This window comes from Petromyzon marinus, chromosome 44, assembly GCF_048934315.1.
Source record: "Petromyzon marinus isolate PM22_M1 ecotype Great Lakes invasive population chromosome 44, UKy_Petmar_22M1.pri1.0, whole genome shotgun sequence".
Classification (NCBI taxonomy): Eukaryota; Metazoa; Chordata; class Hyperoartia; order Petromyzontiformes; family Petromyzontidae; genus Petromyzon; species Petromyzon marinus.
Genome location: NC_133710.1, coordinates 4,676,792 through 4,694,659, shown reverse-complemented (window position 1 = coordinate 4,694,659; position 17,868 = coordinate 4,676,792). Strand labels below are relative to the sequence as shown.

General features: G+C 52.6%; 1 protein-coding gene across 1 annotated transcript in view; it reads right to left on the bottom strand.

The window, feature by feature from the left end:
* LOC116951974 (dedicator of cytokinesis protein 7-like) overlaps positions 1–17,868 on the bottom strand; it is an 87,567-nt gene that overhangs the window by 48,217 nt on the left and 21,482 nt on the right. The window contains exons 3-14 of the mRNA XM_032970922.2: positions 17,514–17,689; positions 16,865–16,936; positions 9,414–9,537; positions 6,987–7,226; positions 6,656–6,741; positions 5,839–5,905; positions 3,670–3,819; positions 3,066–3,146; positions 2,725–2,908; positions 2,254–2,399; positions 1,619–1,712; positions 249–411 (exon numbers count right to left, since the gene is read on the bottom strand). Coding sequence (XP_032826813.2) covers positions 249–411; positions 1,619–1,712; positions 2,254–2,399; positions 2,725–2,908; positions 3,066–3,146; positions 3,670–3,819; positions 5,839–5,905; positions 6,656–6,741; positions 6,987–7,226; positions 9,414–9,537; positions 16,865–16,936; positions 17,514–17,689 — 1,583 coding nt within the window. The remainder of the gene's footprint in view (positions 1–248; positions 412–1,618; positions 1,713–2,253; positions 2,400–2,724; positions 2,909–3,065; positions 3,147–3,669; positions 3,820–5,838; positions 5,906–6,655; positions 6,742–6,986; positions 7,227–9,413; positions 9,538–16,864; positions 16,937–17,513; positions 17,690–17,868) is intronic.

Here is a 17,868-nt window from a genome sequence, read left to right as displayed (position 1 = left end):
AGGTGGAGATGGGGGCGTAGAGGTCGTTCGAGGGGTCACGGGGTTGTGCTCACTGGCAGTTGGTGATGGGGGCTTAGAGGTCATGTGAGGAGTCACACGGTCACGGGGTCGCCCTCACTGGCAGTTGGTGATGGGGGCTTAGAGGTCGTGTGAGGAGTCACACGGTCACGGGGTTGCCCTCACTGGCAGATGGCGACGGGGGCGTAGAGATTGTGAGAGGGGTCACAGGGTCAAGGGGTCGCGCTCACCGGTAGGTGGTGATGGGAGCGTAGAGGTCGTGCGAGGGGAACTCGAGGATCTCGCGTGACGGGCGGGCGCGAGCGTCCGTGTACGGCTTCACTTGCAGCAGCTCCGGCGTGAGGCAGTGCGCCGGACTCTCGGGGCACGGCGCCAGCTCCATCTTCAGCGACGCTGCACCACGCCGGCGAACATCGCCGCGAGCAGCATCACCAACGGCGCCAACGTCGTCATTCAGACTTGTAACGCGCCGCTGCCGCGCCAGCAGTCGCTCGCAAAAGAGAGCGAGGGAACGACTCGAGAGGAGCGAGGAGGAGCCACAGACGAGCGGAGGAGGCCGCGGCCAGCATTGAGCCGGTGCCCTAACTATTGCCCAAGGCTCTGCCGTCCTCTGTATATTAAGATGCTATCGACCAATTGTTCAGCTCGCACGTGCGGAGGGGAGGGCACACGGGCGAAGCCGGCGGAGTCGACATTCTTGCCGTACTGCCGTCTGTTGGCGAGCCGGGGTATTGCACCTCGATGCCCAAAGGACGGGGAGTTTCGCAACGCTTGTGCGTTGGTAATCCCCCAACCCTCGCTGCCTCCACAGTCCTGGATTGCAGGCGTGCGCCGCCGCCACCACCACCGCCATCGTCACCAAAGTCGTCGTCAAATCATCGTCATCAAGTACCATCGCAACTGTGGTCGTTATCCCGTTCATCGTTGTCGATTTTAACCAATGCCATCGTTATCATTAATGTTCTCCAGAAATGTCACGAAGTTTGTCACGATTATCACTGATGTCATCATCGTCGACATCATCATAAATGTCATCACAATAGAGGTCACAATCATATGAACTTTCGTATGCATTATATCATGTCTTTGCCCGTCACAATCACCAATTTCAAGTGGAATTAGTTTAACGACGTGAGAACTCCAGAGACCGGGATAGTGTCTCATTTGCAAGAGCGATCTGGGTCACTAAAAATGGCAAAAGTAATAACATACAAATAATACATACCCTGCAGCGTAAGTCGGCTCTGCCGGTACAATTCCAAATCAAGTTACAGAAATAATAAATAAAGGGCGGCGATTGTGGTTTCCTCCCCGGTGTAGTACAATCACTCATAATTTGGCTGAAAACATCTCAGTACGTAGAGGACTGCAGAGCTTGGGTCACTGTTGGTTTGCACCGGCTCACCGCCTGGCGCGCGCTGCCCTCCAGGTTATCTGCGCTTCCTCAGCGCCCGCGAGTGGCAACCTGCGCTTGAACGGCGCGATATTAACCGACGCGTTCCCTTCCCGCGCCGTGAACGCGGCGAGCGGTCGTGGTGACCGATGCGAACGCTCGCCGCGTTCACGCCGCGGGGTGGCGGTGGCGGAGCGGGCGACTCACCGGCGATGGTGCGCAGGCGGCGCAAGCCGGTGGATGGCTTGCGCATGTCGGCGAGGAACTTGTAGAGGTCCTCATCGCTCAGCCGGTCTCCCTCCTGGGTCAGCCACACCACCATCGGACACCACACCAATCAGCCACACCACACCACCATCATCCACACCACCATCATCCACACCACCATCATCCACACCACCAACAGCCAGACCACCTTCAACCACACCACCTCTAGCCACACCACCTCCAGTAACACCAACAGCCACATCACCAACAACCACACCACCAACAGCCACACCACCAACAGGCACACCCCGATCGGCCCCACCATCATCAGCTCCCCCACCACCACTAGCCAAAACCACGATCAGCGACACCACGATCAGCCACACCACAACAACCACACCAACACAAGCCACCCCGCCAGCCACCACAGACCACATAACCAACCTCCACCATTGTAACAAGGCATGGCAGGTAGCTGACGATGATGATGACGATATGTTATTAGGGATGAAGGATTGAGTTGGTTGAAGATCGATGATGATGATATTCTTAATATTGTGGACGACAATGATATTGAATATTATGACAATGATTATATTCTTAAAGATGACGAGCGAGTGTGTGCGTCATCTCACCTGCTTGAAGAAGTTATTGAGGGTGATGGTGACGGGCCGGAAGGAAGCCAGGTTGAGGCTCTCCTCGCTGCACAGCGTGCTTCCCCGATCGAGGCTCCGTCTCCCGGCCTGCGCCGCCGCCAGCCCTCGCCGATCCATCCTCCTCTCTGCACGGGACGAGCGGGGGATGCGCGGGTTCACAGGGTCAGACGTCAGAGGTGGATGACGACTCAGGGGTCAGAGGCGCTCAGCAGTCTGTACCCTCACCACGAGGGGTGTGCGATCGTCCTGTCACCGAGTCTGTACCCTCACCACCAGGGGTGTGCGATCGTCCTGTCACCGAGTCTGTACCCTCACCACGAGGGGTCTGCGATCGTCCTATCACCGAGTCTGTACCCTCACCACCAGGGGTGTGCGATCGTCCTGTCACCGAGTCTGTACCCTCACCACGAGGGGTCTGCGATCGTCCTGTCACCGAGTCTGTACCCTCACCACCGGGGGTGCCACCTCCCGGAGTGGCGGGCGCCTCGGTTTCCGGTTCGCGCTCCAGCGTTGCGGCGCTCGTCACGATGTTCATGAGGTGCACGGCCGTCCACGCAAACGGCATGCGGTAGCGGCCTAGCCGGGAGCAGAAGCCTTCCGTTTGTGCCCGAAGCCGGTCCAGCTTCTCCTTGTTCTATGATACAGCAGCAGTAGCAACAGCAGCAGCAGTAATAACAGCAACAGCATCAACAGCAGGAGTAACAGCGGTAATTTTAGTGACACATATATACATTACAATATAAAATATGTTTCACTAATTATGAATATATATGGAGAGTATATGTTTGTACCTTGGAGGCGTCCGTCTCTTTCATCATGATGTAGGGCTCCATGCACTCTCCAATGTCCCCTTGCTGGAGAACTTTCTCGATCTGTCGGGGGAACGAGCGTGGGGGGAACGAGTGTGGGGGGAATGAGCGTGGGGGGAACGAGTGTGGGGGGAACGAGTGTGGGGGGTAGAAGCATGGGGTGGGGGGGAAGAAGTGTGGGGGGAACGAGCGTGGGGGGAACGAGTGTGGGGGGATGAAGCGTGGGGCGAACGAGTGTGGGGTGGGGGGGGGGGACGTTACCGTCAGTCTCCCTCGTCACATTTCTCGTTGATTGCATAATTTCCCATCAGCCAGGCATGAAATCACAAGATTACCAGATTGTTGGATTGCTAGATTATCGAATTACCAGATTTTATTAACAGTTTAGCATATTCCCAAATCACAAAACTGTTACATTATCAGATTACCAGATCGTGAGAATATCAGCCTGCCAGATTTCTTTTGCCGGGTCACCATATTGCCACACTGCCAAATTACTGGATTGCCAAAACGTCCGCCAGGCTGCCGGCTCCGCTGGTCGCCGTCTCGCTTACCGGGGGCCGACCGCCCGTCACGGCCCGCTCACCTTGATGACCATGAAGATGTCCTGCGTGGGGTAGGTGATGGAGAAGATTGCCGTGCGTGCCAGCGAGGGGATGCAGGACTGGCCGCTGTGGGGCTTCAGCAGGACCTTCATGTTCTCCGAGTTGAGGTCAAAGTAGAAGTTCTCTGAGATCTGGAACGATAACGCCGGCGAGTGTCAAGTTGATTTCGTTTCACGACAGATTGATACAACTCAAGAAGAGACCAGGAACGAGTAGGCGGCGATGATATGCTGCTGTCTGTATAAAACCCAGTCGAGTACAGGGACTCCTCTACTTATGAACAGTCGACTTACAAACTTTCACAGATACGAACAAACCTGTCCGTATGCCCAGTTGCCTGTTTGGACCGAGAGTCCTAAGTTCAATCGCTCCGCGCAACAGATGGCGGTGGTTGTTCGGTGTCATTACCCAGAATTCCCAGCATTTCTGCCTGGGCCGCCGCCATTGTCTGTTGTTGCCGTGTGGTTCACTACGACGTTCTCTGTGCTTTTCACAAACATCATCACCCCCCATCATGTCTCAGAAGCGTGAGAGTGGTGAAAGTGTTGAGGGTGGTAGTAAGAAGAACCAGTGGCATCTACATCTACAGAACGTAAAGCACCGGTGGCATCTACAGGAGATTATACAACTTTTAAAGCCATTCCCCATGTTTAGTGCACATGCTGGACAACATGTTTGGAATCGACAGGAGTAAAGTTGGACTTGGGAACAAATCGACTTACGAACGGACTTCTGGAACATAACTCGTCCGTACGTAGAGGGATCCCTGTAGCTTGCAGTGTAACCGTTGTTGACATTCGGTAAATTTGAAACCCCGACGCTGGCACGCAATGGCCTAACTCTTATGAATGACGTCACGGGGCCTTCAACATTCACTGTGAGACAGAGGGCGCGTGGTATTACTGCTGCAGTTTGTACACCGCAAGAGTGGATTTTCCTCCGGGTCCTCCGGTTTTTCCCTCCACCACATTGAGACCGAATATCACGCGTTCACAGTATTTGGCTACTTGCTATAAATGTCCGCGTGATTAAGCCACTTCGTTGACCTATCATTCTTTTGGCCAGGTCGCTGCTGAAAAAGAGCCTACATAGCTCAGTGGGACTAACCTGGTGTAAACAAAAGTTCATAGTTTTGTTTATAGGTTTTATAATAACTGGGGCTGCCGCTGGATGAGAACCGCGGAACCTCGGCAACGATTGTCGGACGGCGCTACCGCTGGGCGATGCCGTCACCGTCCGCACTTGCTTCAACAATTGGCAGAAAGATCATTTAGGCGGGGGGGGGGGGTCGGCCAGATTTAGGGGGTCGGGGTTTGTGGTGGAAAACTGGGTCCACAGAAAGCCTGAAATCCACAAAAAATGTTTGTTTAATCAAGAACAGCAACACCGTTTACTCGCATTGCAGGGCTTTGAGGATGAATAATCAATAGCGTTTGATATACAGGGATCGGGGGCGCCTGCTATAAAGGTCTAAAGTGGTATGGTTTCATTGTTATATTGTTATTGTTTATTAAGTGTTTAAGTGCAGCAATAGGCGTTCACGTGGATTGTACGCTAATGTGCATCTGGCCGTTGCCTCAAGAGTAATTTGTATGACGTTAGGCCTCCCCCTAGGTGGACTCAGCCTTAAATGAGTAAGCTGGGTGTGGTGTCGAGTAAACATCAGCAGTGGGGAGACAAAGGCGGCCGAGCTACACTACCCTCCCTCGTGCACCTTGCCGGCTGTAATAGGTGCTCGCTAACAGCACAGGCCCTGAATAGATAAACATATTAACATGTGGATTTGGTATTCATGCCATTCTTAGGCGCCATGGTCATGTTTTGCAAGCTTTCATACATATTTCAGTAAAGGGTGTGTGAGCGGGTGGGTGAGTGAGCGAGCGGGTGGGTGGGTGGTTGAGTGAGTGAGTGGGTGAGTGAGTGGGTGAGTGGGTGAGTGAGTGGGTGAGTGAGTGAGTGGGTGGGTGAGTGAGTGAGTGAGCGGGTGGGTGAGTGAGTGAGTGAGCGACAGAGTGAGCGGGTGACTGACTGAGTGAATGAGCGAATGGGTGAGTGAGCGAGTGAGCGGGCGGATGAGCGAGCGGTGCGAGTGTGCCCGGACACACCGCTAAACCTGCGGGGGGTGGTGGGGGTGAGGGGGATGCCGTTACCTTTTTCTTCTCTCGCACGTCGTACAGGGCCAGGCTGGCGAACAGCGGCTCGATGTCGATCTCGAACCTGCGCGGCGACAGAACACGCCCGCGGTCACACGCACGCACGCACCCACGCGCTCGCTGGCGGAGGGACGCGAGGCGCTGACGCCGTGGGGGCGAGGACCCAAGCGTGCCGCGCGGGGAACGAGGCCCTGCCCATTGATAACCATTCCGAGAAGCTCGTCTGGGAGAGACATATCCGGATCCGGATCGTCAAGAACCCGGAACGTGACTCGGAAGAACGTTGGACATCGATCAGCAAGAAGCCCACGGGCCTTCCCTCCCCAAGAACCCAAAGCATCTCATCCAAAACTACCGGGAACGGACTCCTGCGGAAACCAAAAAGGACACGGGCGTTCGTCCAGCAAAAAAAACAGGGGCATCACCGGAAATACATGGAGTGTTGGAATGTCATCCAGAAGCAGCGTTTGTCAGCGGAGTGCCGGGAGCATGGCCCCCCCCCCCGCCACCCCGGCTATTTTTACATCATTGCCGGCAGACGCTCGGTGGGGTTTAGTGTGGGTTGCGCTCCCAACTCTTTCCTTTTTCCCGTGACCTGTTACGACCGCTATGTTTGCCAGGGAACCGATGCTTTTGCTGATGAAACCCGATTCAAGAGCGTCTTAGCTCACAGGGTACTTGAAAATAAACGGAACACCTGATTTCACATTTACAAGATATAATTTACACGTGCCGACGTATTGATTACAAAATTACTAATGAAGCTTCCTCGTGACTGCTACGGTTTGTACACCGCAGTACCGAAGGGACTTACTTGAGAGAGAGGCACTTGATGAGGAGCCGTTGGCCAAAGTGCTCATGTGGCCCCTCCGGAACCGGCCTCTTCTCCACAGATTCCTCCTACAGAACCAGACGCGGTCACTCACGACGACGACGATGACGACAATGAATATAGCAGCAATGATGATGTGTGCATGTTGAATTTATTTCGCACCATACGTAGCCAACTGTGCTAATCGGGGGCGCGGATGAGACTCACGATGAAGATAATGTTGATCGTGATTTTTATAATGGGGACAATGACATTGTGATGACGACGGTGGCAACTACGAGATCCTTAGCTCGCGACACCGGCCGCCCCCCACCTCATCGGCAGGCGGGGGGTAGAGGGCAAAGAGGTTGTAGTGCCGCGCCGCTTGTCGCGCTTGTTCGTTATGGCGGTCCGTCTCCTCCAGCGAGCGGTGATCCAGCAACCCCGGGACCAGCGGATCGGCGGCGGCACCGCCACCGCCTCCACCGCCGCCACCGCCGCCACCACCGCCGTCAGCCTCACCCAGGGACACGTCATCTCCCACGCTCACCGACACCCGGCGGCTCCCAGCATCCTGCACGCGGTGAGTGGGTTGAGGGGGTGAGCAGGGGTGAGCGAGGGGGGGGGGGGTAAGGCGGGTGAGCAGGTGAGTGGGCGAGTGATTGTGCAGGTGGAGTTGATACGTGAATGCGCGAGTGCAGTGTGGATGGCCGAGTTGGCTGTCAATTGAGTGAGTTGGTGAGCACGTTTCAACTGAGCCTTATGGCGGTACCCCGGGGTTCCACAGTACCCCGGTTCTCGCATAATGTCCGTGATGCAGTAATTTTTAGTCTGTTGATGGTCGGCGATGCGGCAATCGACTCATCTCGACGAGCTGTCCACGATGCACCACTACGGTGTGTACGAGCGTTCAGGGTTTCAGCGCAATCGTCCTTGCTCGTTTCAACATCGCGGAGTGTGGCACCGATTTCGCATTGATTGGTACCCCAGTCGCGGAGTTAAGTACACCCCTGGACAAAAAAAGTGTCCCAGAAATAAAATATTTAATTGCCTCGGTCATTTAGTATTATTTGGTACCCCGGGGTACCGCCACAAGGATCAACTGAGTGTTGTTTAACCAGGGGTGAGAACTCAAGAGACCAGGATGAGTCTCATTTGCAAGAGTGACGGGGTCAACAAGTACTCCAATGAACCAAACAGAAATCCGAGTAATAATAAACAAAAACCCAGCAAGCCTACTTGTATCCAATTTATGAATCTAGCCAGCGAGCGGGTCAGTCGGTGAAATTATTGAGACTCCAGTTCTAGGAACTCGGTTTCTTCCGGCCCACGTTTTCCACTAAACCGTGCAGCCAAAGAACAGCACCGCTACCTGGAATGCGGCCCCAGCTCTCAGACCAGAACCGGTTCCACCAGGCACGGTTTGTTCTCGCGAAAACACCCTCCCTATGGTTTACGCCCGACTTATCATCACCCAGCACCCCCCCCTCCCCCTCCCTAACCGTGGCTCGTGAGTACCCCCTCCAAACCCCACCTGCAACATCTGGGCAAGTCCCCCGCACTGAGGGGTGGTTGCAAAACGTGGCATGGATCTCGAGCTCGGGTTGCCACCAAGGATGTACAAATATATCACGGGCAGGAGGAGGACAATATCGCCTCGTATAAATAATAAGAGGGTGCCACGGTGGCGAGATGTTAACTGCCTCGCCTGGTATGCAGGGGGTCGTGGGTTCGATCCCAGTCCTGATGCCCGCTGTGTCACTCTCCCCGTGGTCGCGTGGATTGTTCCCTGGGTCGTCCGGTTTTTCCCCTCCACATTTAGAATCAACATGAGTTTAGAATATTTGGCTACTATAAATGTCTACGTGATAAGGCACTTCATTGAGCTATCATCTGTGAGCAGGTCACTTTTTTGTTTAAATTCTTCTCTCAATAAACGAAAGAGGAGAATTGAACTGCACGGAAACGCGCAGTGGATCAGGGTCACGGACAGACGCTAGACCGTTTTGAAAGTTACCTGCAAACTAATCAATTGGGATCACACCCGGCAACATTGGAGACTCATTATCTTTTCATATTTTAAATATTTTGCTTTGCCTTGGAGGAAACCAGACGACCCCGAGGTGAAGAAAAACATTCTGACGATCAGCTCGGCGCGTGTGTGACCCGCAGGCCTCTGCTTCTAAAACAAATACATCCCACCCGGCCCTCGCCACAGTCAGCCTTTGTCTATCCACTGCTGGACGAAGGCCTCTGCACACTATGTCGGTTGAGTATGAGGGTTGTTTGACCACACTTCACCGCACTTGTCAGTTGGGGTGGCGTGTGGCTACCTGGCGCTGATGATTACAGACCACACCGGCTACTTATTTCAGGCCGAGCCTGCCTAGGGGAGGTCTAGGACAAGTTTGGATAGTCCTCACCGATGCTGGGCATTGTGAGCGGAAACTAAATTCGGGTCACTGGGTTCGTAGCGCGGTGCCCTAACTACTGCGCCACCGCTCCCCACATGCGCACACACACACACACACACAAACTTACACGCACGTTGAGTTCATAATCATGGTCAGAGTGAATTGCTGCTCAAAATGAGCACCGAGCCATTAGACCTCATTTCCCGTTTCCAGCGGTGTAAATTCCACATTCCTATGGCGGGGAGAGGGGGGGGCAGACTATCCGCAGGAGCTCACAGTGCGGGCGCGCTAAAACCACCGCAGCAAAAACAATTATATGGCACGCGAAGCGAAAGCCACCAGGGCACCTCGTCATCCGGGCTCTCCTCCGACTCGAAGAGGTGTCGCTCCAGGCCCTTCGTCCGGGCACTCTCGCCTCCGCCGCCGTCATCGCCGGACCCCGCGGCACCACCGCCGCCGCTACGCTGGTACCTGCGCGACACGAACGGGGCGGACACACGGATGGGGCCGGTTTGCGCGCGTTTTACGCGGGCGTTTCGCGGTCGGAGCAAACAAGCGGCCGGCCCCCGGTTAATACTCGCGATGCACGCGCACGCTCTGTGCATACCCACGTATTCCACATGCCGTACTGTAAATGCAACGCGCTGCCTGCTACACCGGTGGACTTTAACGATCCCGTGATGTGATCCGAAGGAGTTGTTGGCCGTTGTGTGCACGCCCGCGTCGCGGGCCAACTTTGGCAAAAGTATATAAAACATTTTTTACCCGCGAGTTATATAATTGGGTAAAACCACGGAGCAACACCGCCCGCCCCCCCCCCCCCCCCTCAGCCCCCCAGCCGACTATACCCGGCAGTGAAACACGGAGCATCTCCGTGACAGCCACGCGCTCCAAGGATGGGCGCCAATACCAAATCTACACGTCGATTGACTTCATTCATCCACGGAAAAGTCCGTTTTTATCGCATAGCGCCAGGGGGCTTAATTCCTCGCCGAATGTTTTCTGGGTCGCTGATAGGGAGGCTGGGGTAAGCGGCACAGCGGAGACGTCCCCTGGATGCGGTGTGCCGGGAGTCTCTCTCTCTCTGGGTTGAAGCCCTTCCACCAGCAGGGGCACGAGTAAAGCAACTGCAGGGCTGCACCTTTCCCTCGTCGCTTGTGAATAATTATCAAGACGTCGGGCACATGTAAATAATATTTTGTACAAGTGACATCAGTTCAGTTCAGTTTATTTCCAAGTACCCTGTGAGCTAAGAAGCTCTCGAATTGGGTTTCATCATCAAAAGCATCGGTTCCCCTGGCAAAACATAGCGTACATAAGAGGTCGCGGGGAAAAAAAGGAAAAGGGTTGGGAGCAACCCACACTAAACACCCCGCCGAGCGCCTGCCGGCGGCGATGATGTAAAAATAGCCGGAGGTGGGGGGGGGGCCTCTGCTCCCGGCGCTTCGCTGACGGACGCGCGGAAATGTGCAAGTGGAAAGCGTTTCCCATTTTGTGGAGTAGCGGTGGCGGGGGGGGGGGCGGTGGTGGGGGGGGCAGCCGCACCCGACTGTTTGGACAGGCGGCGAGCAGAGAGATCAGGGGACTCCGCACCCGGTGCAGAAATAACAAAAAACAAATATTCGGGGATGGAGGAGGTGGTGTGGCTGGTGTGGGGAGTGGGGGAGTGGGCGTTCAAGCCGTAGTAGCCCCCCTGCTACTTATTAACTCGACCCGAGTGCATAATGGTGACACGGAGCAAAAAAAAACCCAACAATGTAGAGGCACAGCGGAGCGAGAGAGTGGCTCTCTAAAACCCCACAAAAAACACACACAAAAAAAACACACACACACACAGACAGGTAAAGGCGCAGCCCTGCAATCGCCGTGCTCACGCCACTGCTAGCGGAATTGGCCTCGTTCGGCAGCTCATGGTGACCACCGAAATCGTTCCTTGTACTCGGACAGCTGAGATTTGGACCTCGTAGGTTCGGCCTGGAACTCTCCTACCCACTTACTCACTCATCTACTCCCCCAACCACCCACCCACCCACTCATCTACTCACCCACCCACTCACCCAACCACCCACCCACCCACTCACCCAACCACCCACCCACCCACCCACTCACCTACTCGGCGGCCCATCGACCTGGAACTCTCCTACCCACCTACTCACCTACTCACCCACCCACTCACTCACCCACCCACCAGGGACGTGCGGTCAGGGGAGGCAGGGGAGGCAAAGCCTCACCTGTCATACTCCAATGAAAATATCTGTTACGAAAAGTAAAAAAAGAAAGAATAATAAAATATTAACCAGTTCAGTAGAAAATGTAAGACATTAATAGCACTTACAATCATGATTGGAAGCTTTCGTGACTGCAGGAATCCATACCAAATAGTAAGCACTTCCAGTGAGGGAAAAAAGTATTTGATCCCCTGCTGATTTTGTACGTTTGCCCACTGACAAAGAAATGATCAGTCTATAATTTTAATGGTAGGTTTATTTGAACAGTGAGAGACAGAATAACAACAAAAAAATCCAGAAAAACGCATGTCAAAAATGTTATAAATTACCTCGTGGGGTTACAATGATCATGAGAACGGTGAGGAATCAGCCCAGAACTACACGGGAGGATCTTTTCAATGATCTCAAGGCAGCTGGGACCATAGTCACCAAGAAAACAATTGGTAACACACTACGCCGTGAAGGACTGAAATCCTGCAGCGCCCGCAAGGTCCCCCCGCTCAAGAAAGCACATATACATGCCCGTCTGAAGTTTGCCAATGAACATCTGAATGATTCAGAGGACAACTGGGTGAAAGTGTTGTGGTCAGATGAGACCAAAATGGAGCTCTTTGGCATCAACTCAACTCGCCGTGTTTGGAGGAGGAGGAATGCTGCCTATAACCCCAAGAACACCATCCCCACCGTCAAACATGGAGGTGGAAGCATTATGCTTTGGGGGTGTTTTTCTGCTAAGGGGACAGGACAACTTCACCGCATCAAAGGGACGATGGACGGGGCATGTACCATCAAATCTTGGGTGAGGACCTCCTTCCCTCAGCCAGGGCATTGAAAATGGGTCGTGGATGGGTATTCCAACATGACAATTACCCAAAACACACGGCCAAGGCAACAAAGGAGTGGCTCAAGAAGAAGCACATTAAGGTCCTGGAGTGGCCTAGCCAGTCTCCAGACCTTAATCCCATAGAAAATCTGGAGGGAGCTGAAGGTTCGAGTTGCCAAACGTCAGCCTCGAAACCTTAATGACTTGGAGAATATCTGCAAAGAGGAGTTGGACAAAATCCCTCTTAAGATGTGTGCAAACCTGGTGGCCAACTACAAGAAACGTCTGACCTCTGTGATTGCCAACAACGGTTTTGCCACCAAGTACTAAGTCATGTTTTGCAGAGGGGTCAAATACTTATTTCCCTCATTAAAATGCAAATCAATTTATTTTTTGACATGCGTTTTTCTGGATTTTTTTTGTTATTCTGTCTCTCACTGTTCAAATAAACCTACCATTAAAATTATAGACTGATCTTGATTTAAAGCTTTCGTGACTCCAGGGATTCATATTCTTGGTTCTTTCGGTAAAGTCACGTAGAAGGGAAACAATAAAATAATAAAAATATAAAACAATAACATGTATTGTTTTATATAGGTTATAAGAGTTGTGCGTTTATAAATTTACTTCCTCCAATGCGGGGAGCTCTAGCGGACCGTCTCCTATCAAGGGCATGTTTGGCCTACTGTGTCACGCTGAGCTGAACACGCTCAGAAGAAGTGGGAGTTACCCACGCTTTAGCCCACCACACGCGACCTGCCGCCCCTACACTAACCGTGTTGAACCCAATCGTAGAGCTGGGTGGACAGAGGCGGTTGTGGGGGGTTGATTGGAGAAAAAACTCTGTCCCCATTGTTTCAACTGCTGCGTCTTGGAGATGGAATCTTGGGACTTGATTGCAAGTCAAGTGTGCTGACCGTTTCACTGCTGTGGCGGCTTCCTATATCCCATATAATAATAATATACAGCCCTTTATCAATCCACTGCTGGATGAAGGTCTCCTGCATGTCGTGGGGTCGCCACGGTGGCGAGATGTTAACTCCCTCGCCTGGTATACAGGGGGTCGTGGGTTCGATCCTGACCCTTATGCCTGTAGATTTGGAGTTTGTATGTCGCTCTCCCCGTGGTCGCGTGGATTTTCTCCGGCCCTTCCGGTTTTTCCCTCCACATTTAGAAACATGCTTTTATGGAGCATTTGGCTGCTATACATTTCCACGCGATAAGCCACTTCGTTGAGCGATAATTTGTGGTCAGCTCGCTTCTGAAAAAGAGCTGTATAGTTCAGTGGGCCTTACTTGGTAAAATACATTTTTTAAAATACTTTTAAATAGTTTCGTTTTAGTGTCAGTCATAGGCGTTGTATGACCGTACTACACCACCATGGGGCAGTTTGTGTTGATATCTTACGAAACGTTTACAAATTCCTCGACTGTTGAGTAAAATATTTAGTAAAATTATTTATTATTATTGGGCTGTGTAACCAGGAAATAAAATGTACTACTGTACTGTACTTCCGTCTGACACATTTCACAAACGTCCTCTTTCCTAAGCGACTTGGTGGTTTCCTTCGTGATGCAATTAATAATGCCATGCATTTGCCCAGGAAGGCCTCGACGTGTCTCAGGACTCTCTGTGGACGAGGGTTCTGCGCACATTGAAACATTTGCCCAAAGCCATTCTGATCTCGCGTACGTTGGCAATCTGGTTCAGGAGCTCCACACCAATGTCGAGTTCTGCTGGCCACGACGAGAGGGCTTCAGCAGAGAGAGTTCGTGTAGCTTTGCTGTTATTTCTCCTGTGCGGAACATAGCCTACAGTGGTTTAGTATATGGTCCATAGTTTGGGTTGCATGGCCACGTTTACACTGCTGTGGGTCTATGCGTCTCCATGAGCCTCTATGTATCTCTGTATATCTCTATGTCCTTTCCCCACACTGATTAGTACGGTTGGCTACGTACGGTGCGAAAGAAGTCCAACATACATACATACATACGTGTCTCCAAGTACAGTATCTCTCTGGGTCTCTGTCTCAGTTGCTCTCTGTGTCTCTCTCTGTGTCTCTCTCTGTGTCTCTCTCTGTGTCTCTCTGTGTCTCTCTCTGTGTCTCTCTCTGTGTCTCTCTCTGTGTCTCTCTCTGTGTCTCTCTCTGTGTCTCTCTCTGTGTCTCTCTCTGTGTCTCTCTCTGTGTCTCTCTCTCTGTGTCTCTCTCTGTGTCTCTCTCTGGGTCTCTCTCTGGGTCTCTCTGGGTCTCTCTGTGTCTCTCTGGGTCTCTCTGGGTCTCTGTGGGTCTCTGTGGGTCTCTGTGGGTCTCTCTGTGTCTCTCTGTCTCTTTGTATCTCTGTGGGTCTATGTGGGTATCTGTGTGTCTCTCTGGGTCTCTCTGGGTCTCTGTGGGTCTCTGTGGGTCTCTGTGGGTCTCTCTGTGTCTCTCTGGGTCTCTCTGGGTCTCTCTGTGTCTCTCTGGGTCTCTCTGTGTCTCTCTGTGTCTCTGTGGGTCTCTGTGGGTCTCTTTGGGTCTAGTTTAGGGTCCATAGTTTAAGTTCCATGGCCACAATGGAGACGCTAGTACCTGCTCACAGAGGCAACACCGGTTACGAGTTTTCGTGTTACCTCCAACACAACCGATGCCGTTTGTCAAGGCCAAAACAGACGTCGTTAATTTCGAATCCGGATATGATCAGTAGAGAGACGGAGAATGAACGAATTGTTTTAGTTATCATTTGGCATCTACATTCGCGAGACACGGAGAGCGAAAATGAAGTCTTTTGGATATCCGTCAAGAAGTGTTTTCCTTCCATGAGAGCTCAAGCCAGGGAACAAAACGTCCCACTGTACCTCCGTGTGACAAACTCCACCAATGTCATCTTTAGTAAATGACCATTTTTACTTTGTAATAAAAAAAATAACGGACAGAAATAATAATAATAGTTCTGAGCTTCCGTTGCGGGACAAAGGCCTCCTCAAGCAGTGTCAGTCGTGGAGATTGTTTGACCATACTTGACCGTGCTGTTCAGTGCGGCTTTATATAGATGATGAGAATAGTTTGACTGGTACCACCATACCAACCTGCCCCCCCCCCCGCACCCCCCCCCCCCCCCGATCGGCCAGACTTCCTAATAAAGTAGCAGAATCGTCCTAAAAAAAGAGCCCTGGGAGTCGTTGAGGCTTTCCCGGGTAAATAAAGTCATGTAGGTGACACAACAGGCTCAATGTGCCGTGTCGTCGATATATTTCTGTAAAACGATGGGAAGATTTGGAAGTTTTTGCATTTTGAGTTTTATGCTTTATCAGCATTAAACTCCCAGATCTCCCTCAATCCGAGTTGAAGTGAGGACTGGCTTCCTGTTGATAGCGGCCTGGGCAGCAGCGCTGCCAGATCCAGTGCTTTTACCTCCCATATCTAGATATGGCACTCGAGGAAGTATGATGATAATAATTATTATAATTCTAACGTACAATTGCATAACAACAATAATAACAATGTAAAAGCACACATGCATCTCCCTGCTGCATGCAGGCCTCCCAGAGCGGGTGACAAATCTCACGGTCTTGCTACGATCCGTTCAACTCCTGCGCCCTTAGTCGATTTCATCGCTCCATCTCCGCCACGGGTGGACGCCCTCTCGGGGCGCCTTCACTCATTTGGCTGCCGCTCCATTGTCAATCTCGGCCACCGGCCGTCGCCGCTCACAGCCCTCACGTTTCCTGCCCGAGCCCCACTTTGCTTAACCCTCGAAACGATGACGATGACGACTCCTTCCACGTATAGACAACTTCAATAATCAATGTACTACCTTCATCAATCCACTGCTGGATTAAGGACTCCCCATGCTGTGTGGGTGGTCGTGGAGCCATCGGACCATACACTTCAACACGCCGGTCAGTGTGGTTTGTTCGAATTTTTTTTTTTTTCCAGAAAAGAGTGAGGAAATTTGTCCGGTGAGTCTGGAGGTTTATTACCTCCGGCCTAGCAACAGCAACGGGGGCGGCTGAGGCTACAGGGACCTCGAGCGACGCGACAGAGGAAGTCGGGCCGCGGTTGCTGCGGCGACGATGGCGCCGCGGTGTTGCAGAAAATGCCTCCACAGACCCCCCCGGTGGGAATTTAACCGCTGCCAAAAACCTATGGCCGAAGGTGACAACAGGCAACTCGCCGAGCCTCTCCAGACCCCTCTCTGAGGACTGAGTGTCGCGGTTTAATTTCCCGCAATAAATCCCACAATCGCTTCCGAACGCGGGGCGGGCCACTGGGACTGATTGCCGGCCGACCCTAGTACAGCTTTTGCTGGGCCCCGTGAAGGCCAAGCGAGCCGTTTTATACATCTGTCCCCTCAAATGAAAAAAAAATGAGCATCCCATTGGCCACACGGCCTTTTGGGAGTGCATCATTTCACCGTTAACGATTCGATAGAAGCAAAGCTCTGAACCGGCTTTGACGTTCAGTATCTCATCAGCAGTCAGAACCAATTCTGGTAAACTGCCATATGTTTATAAGCAAGGACCTTCTCTGTTAGACATGGGACCCAGTAGTTTGGTGCACAACAATATAATACATAACACAAAGCAATCCTGAGCATCAGCGTGGAGAATATGTGGCAAAATAAGCCAGGAGAATTGTCTGCTTATATATTTTTGCGACTTACATTCTCCGCAACGAAACGAATTATAATTTAGCATTTGATACCTATGTATTAAGAATGTGTTCCAAATTTTTGGGATTTGATCGGAAAATACAATTCTCACTCACCTGCGCGTGACGACCGCCCAGTCCTCCGTGAACGATCGCACGCAGTCTCGCACGTGCGCGCTCGCATCCCAGCTGCAAGAGAGCGAGAGAGCGATAGACGGTGGGATGTGGGGGCAGGGATAGAGTGAGAGAAGTTTGATTGGTTAGTTCATAGTAAACAAGTAAAATGCATCACGAATGCAGGGTCCAAATGTTCACTAATTCGCAAATTTCACACTACCAATTTACTCACTTGGGATTACACATAGCAATCACGGTGTCCACCTACTGCCAGACTAATGCCCGTTTGCAGGCCAGGTGCCAAATCACCTAGTGCCACACAGGGACAGCTGCCACTAGGGGTGCCCTTTGAAACGTTGAGCGCTGAGAGATGCCCCGGCATCTCGGAGGGCGGTGCTACTGCAGGTCATCGCGTAGGGTTTTTGCGGCTGTGCTACTTCACAGCTCTCCCACGAGTTTTCGTTAATTTCCTGAAGAAGCTCCCAGCACTTGTGGACACAAACATGCACACGCTGAAGGGTCGTCACCCCGGTGACCCCCACGACACACGGCTCACGCGAGCCACATGACCTCCGTGATCTCCACGACTTCCGTGACCTTTGCAACCCGACCCACGACCCACCCGCCCCCCCCACCCCCGTCCTCTCACCCATCTTCATCCGGCAGGGAGGGGGTGACAGTGCGGCACTCGCGAGGAGCGAAGGTGACGGTGACGTCGTCCGGAGGGAACTCGGAGATGTCGCGGAGCGGAGCGGAGTCGGGTGCCGCGTGGGAGCTCAGCACCTCCTCCACGTCCACGGGCTCTACCACGTCGCATGCCGGGATCTGCCAGCGCAGAGACACAAAGGCCAAGATCCTTCAGGTAGCTTTTTTATCGTCGAATATTTTCCCCAGCATGTATTGTGAGACAGCGCCGTGTGCTCACCACCCACACCATCCCTAGCATCTACTCACCACCAACACCTTGCACTCACCACCCACACCATCTACCCACTACTCACACC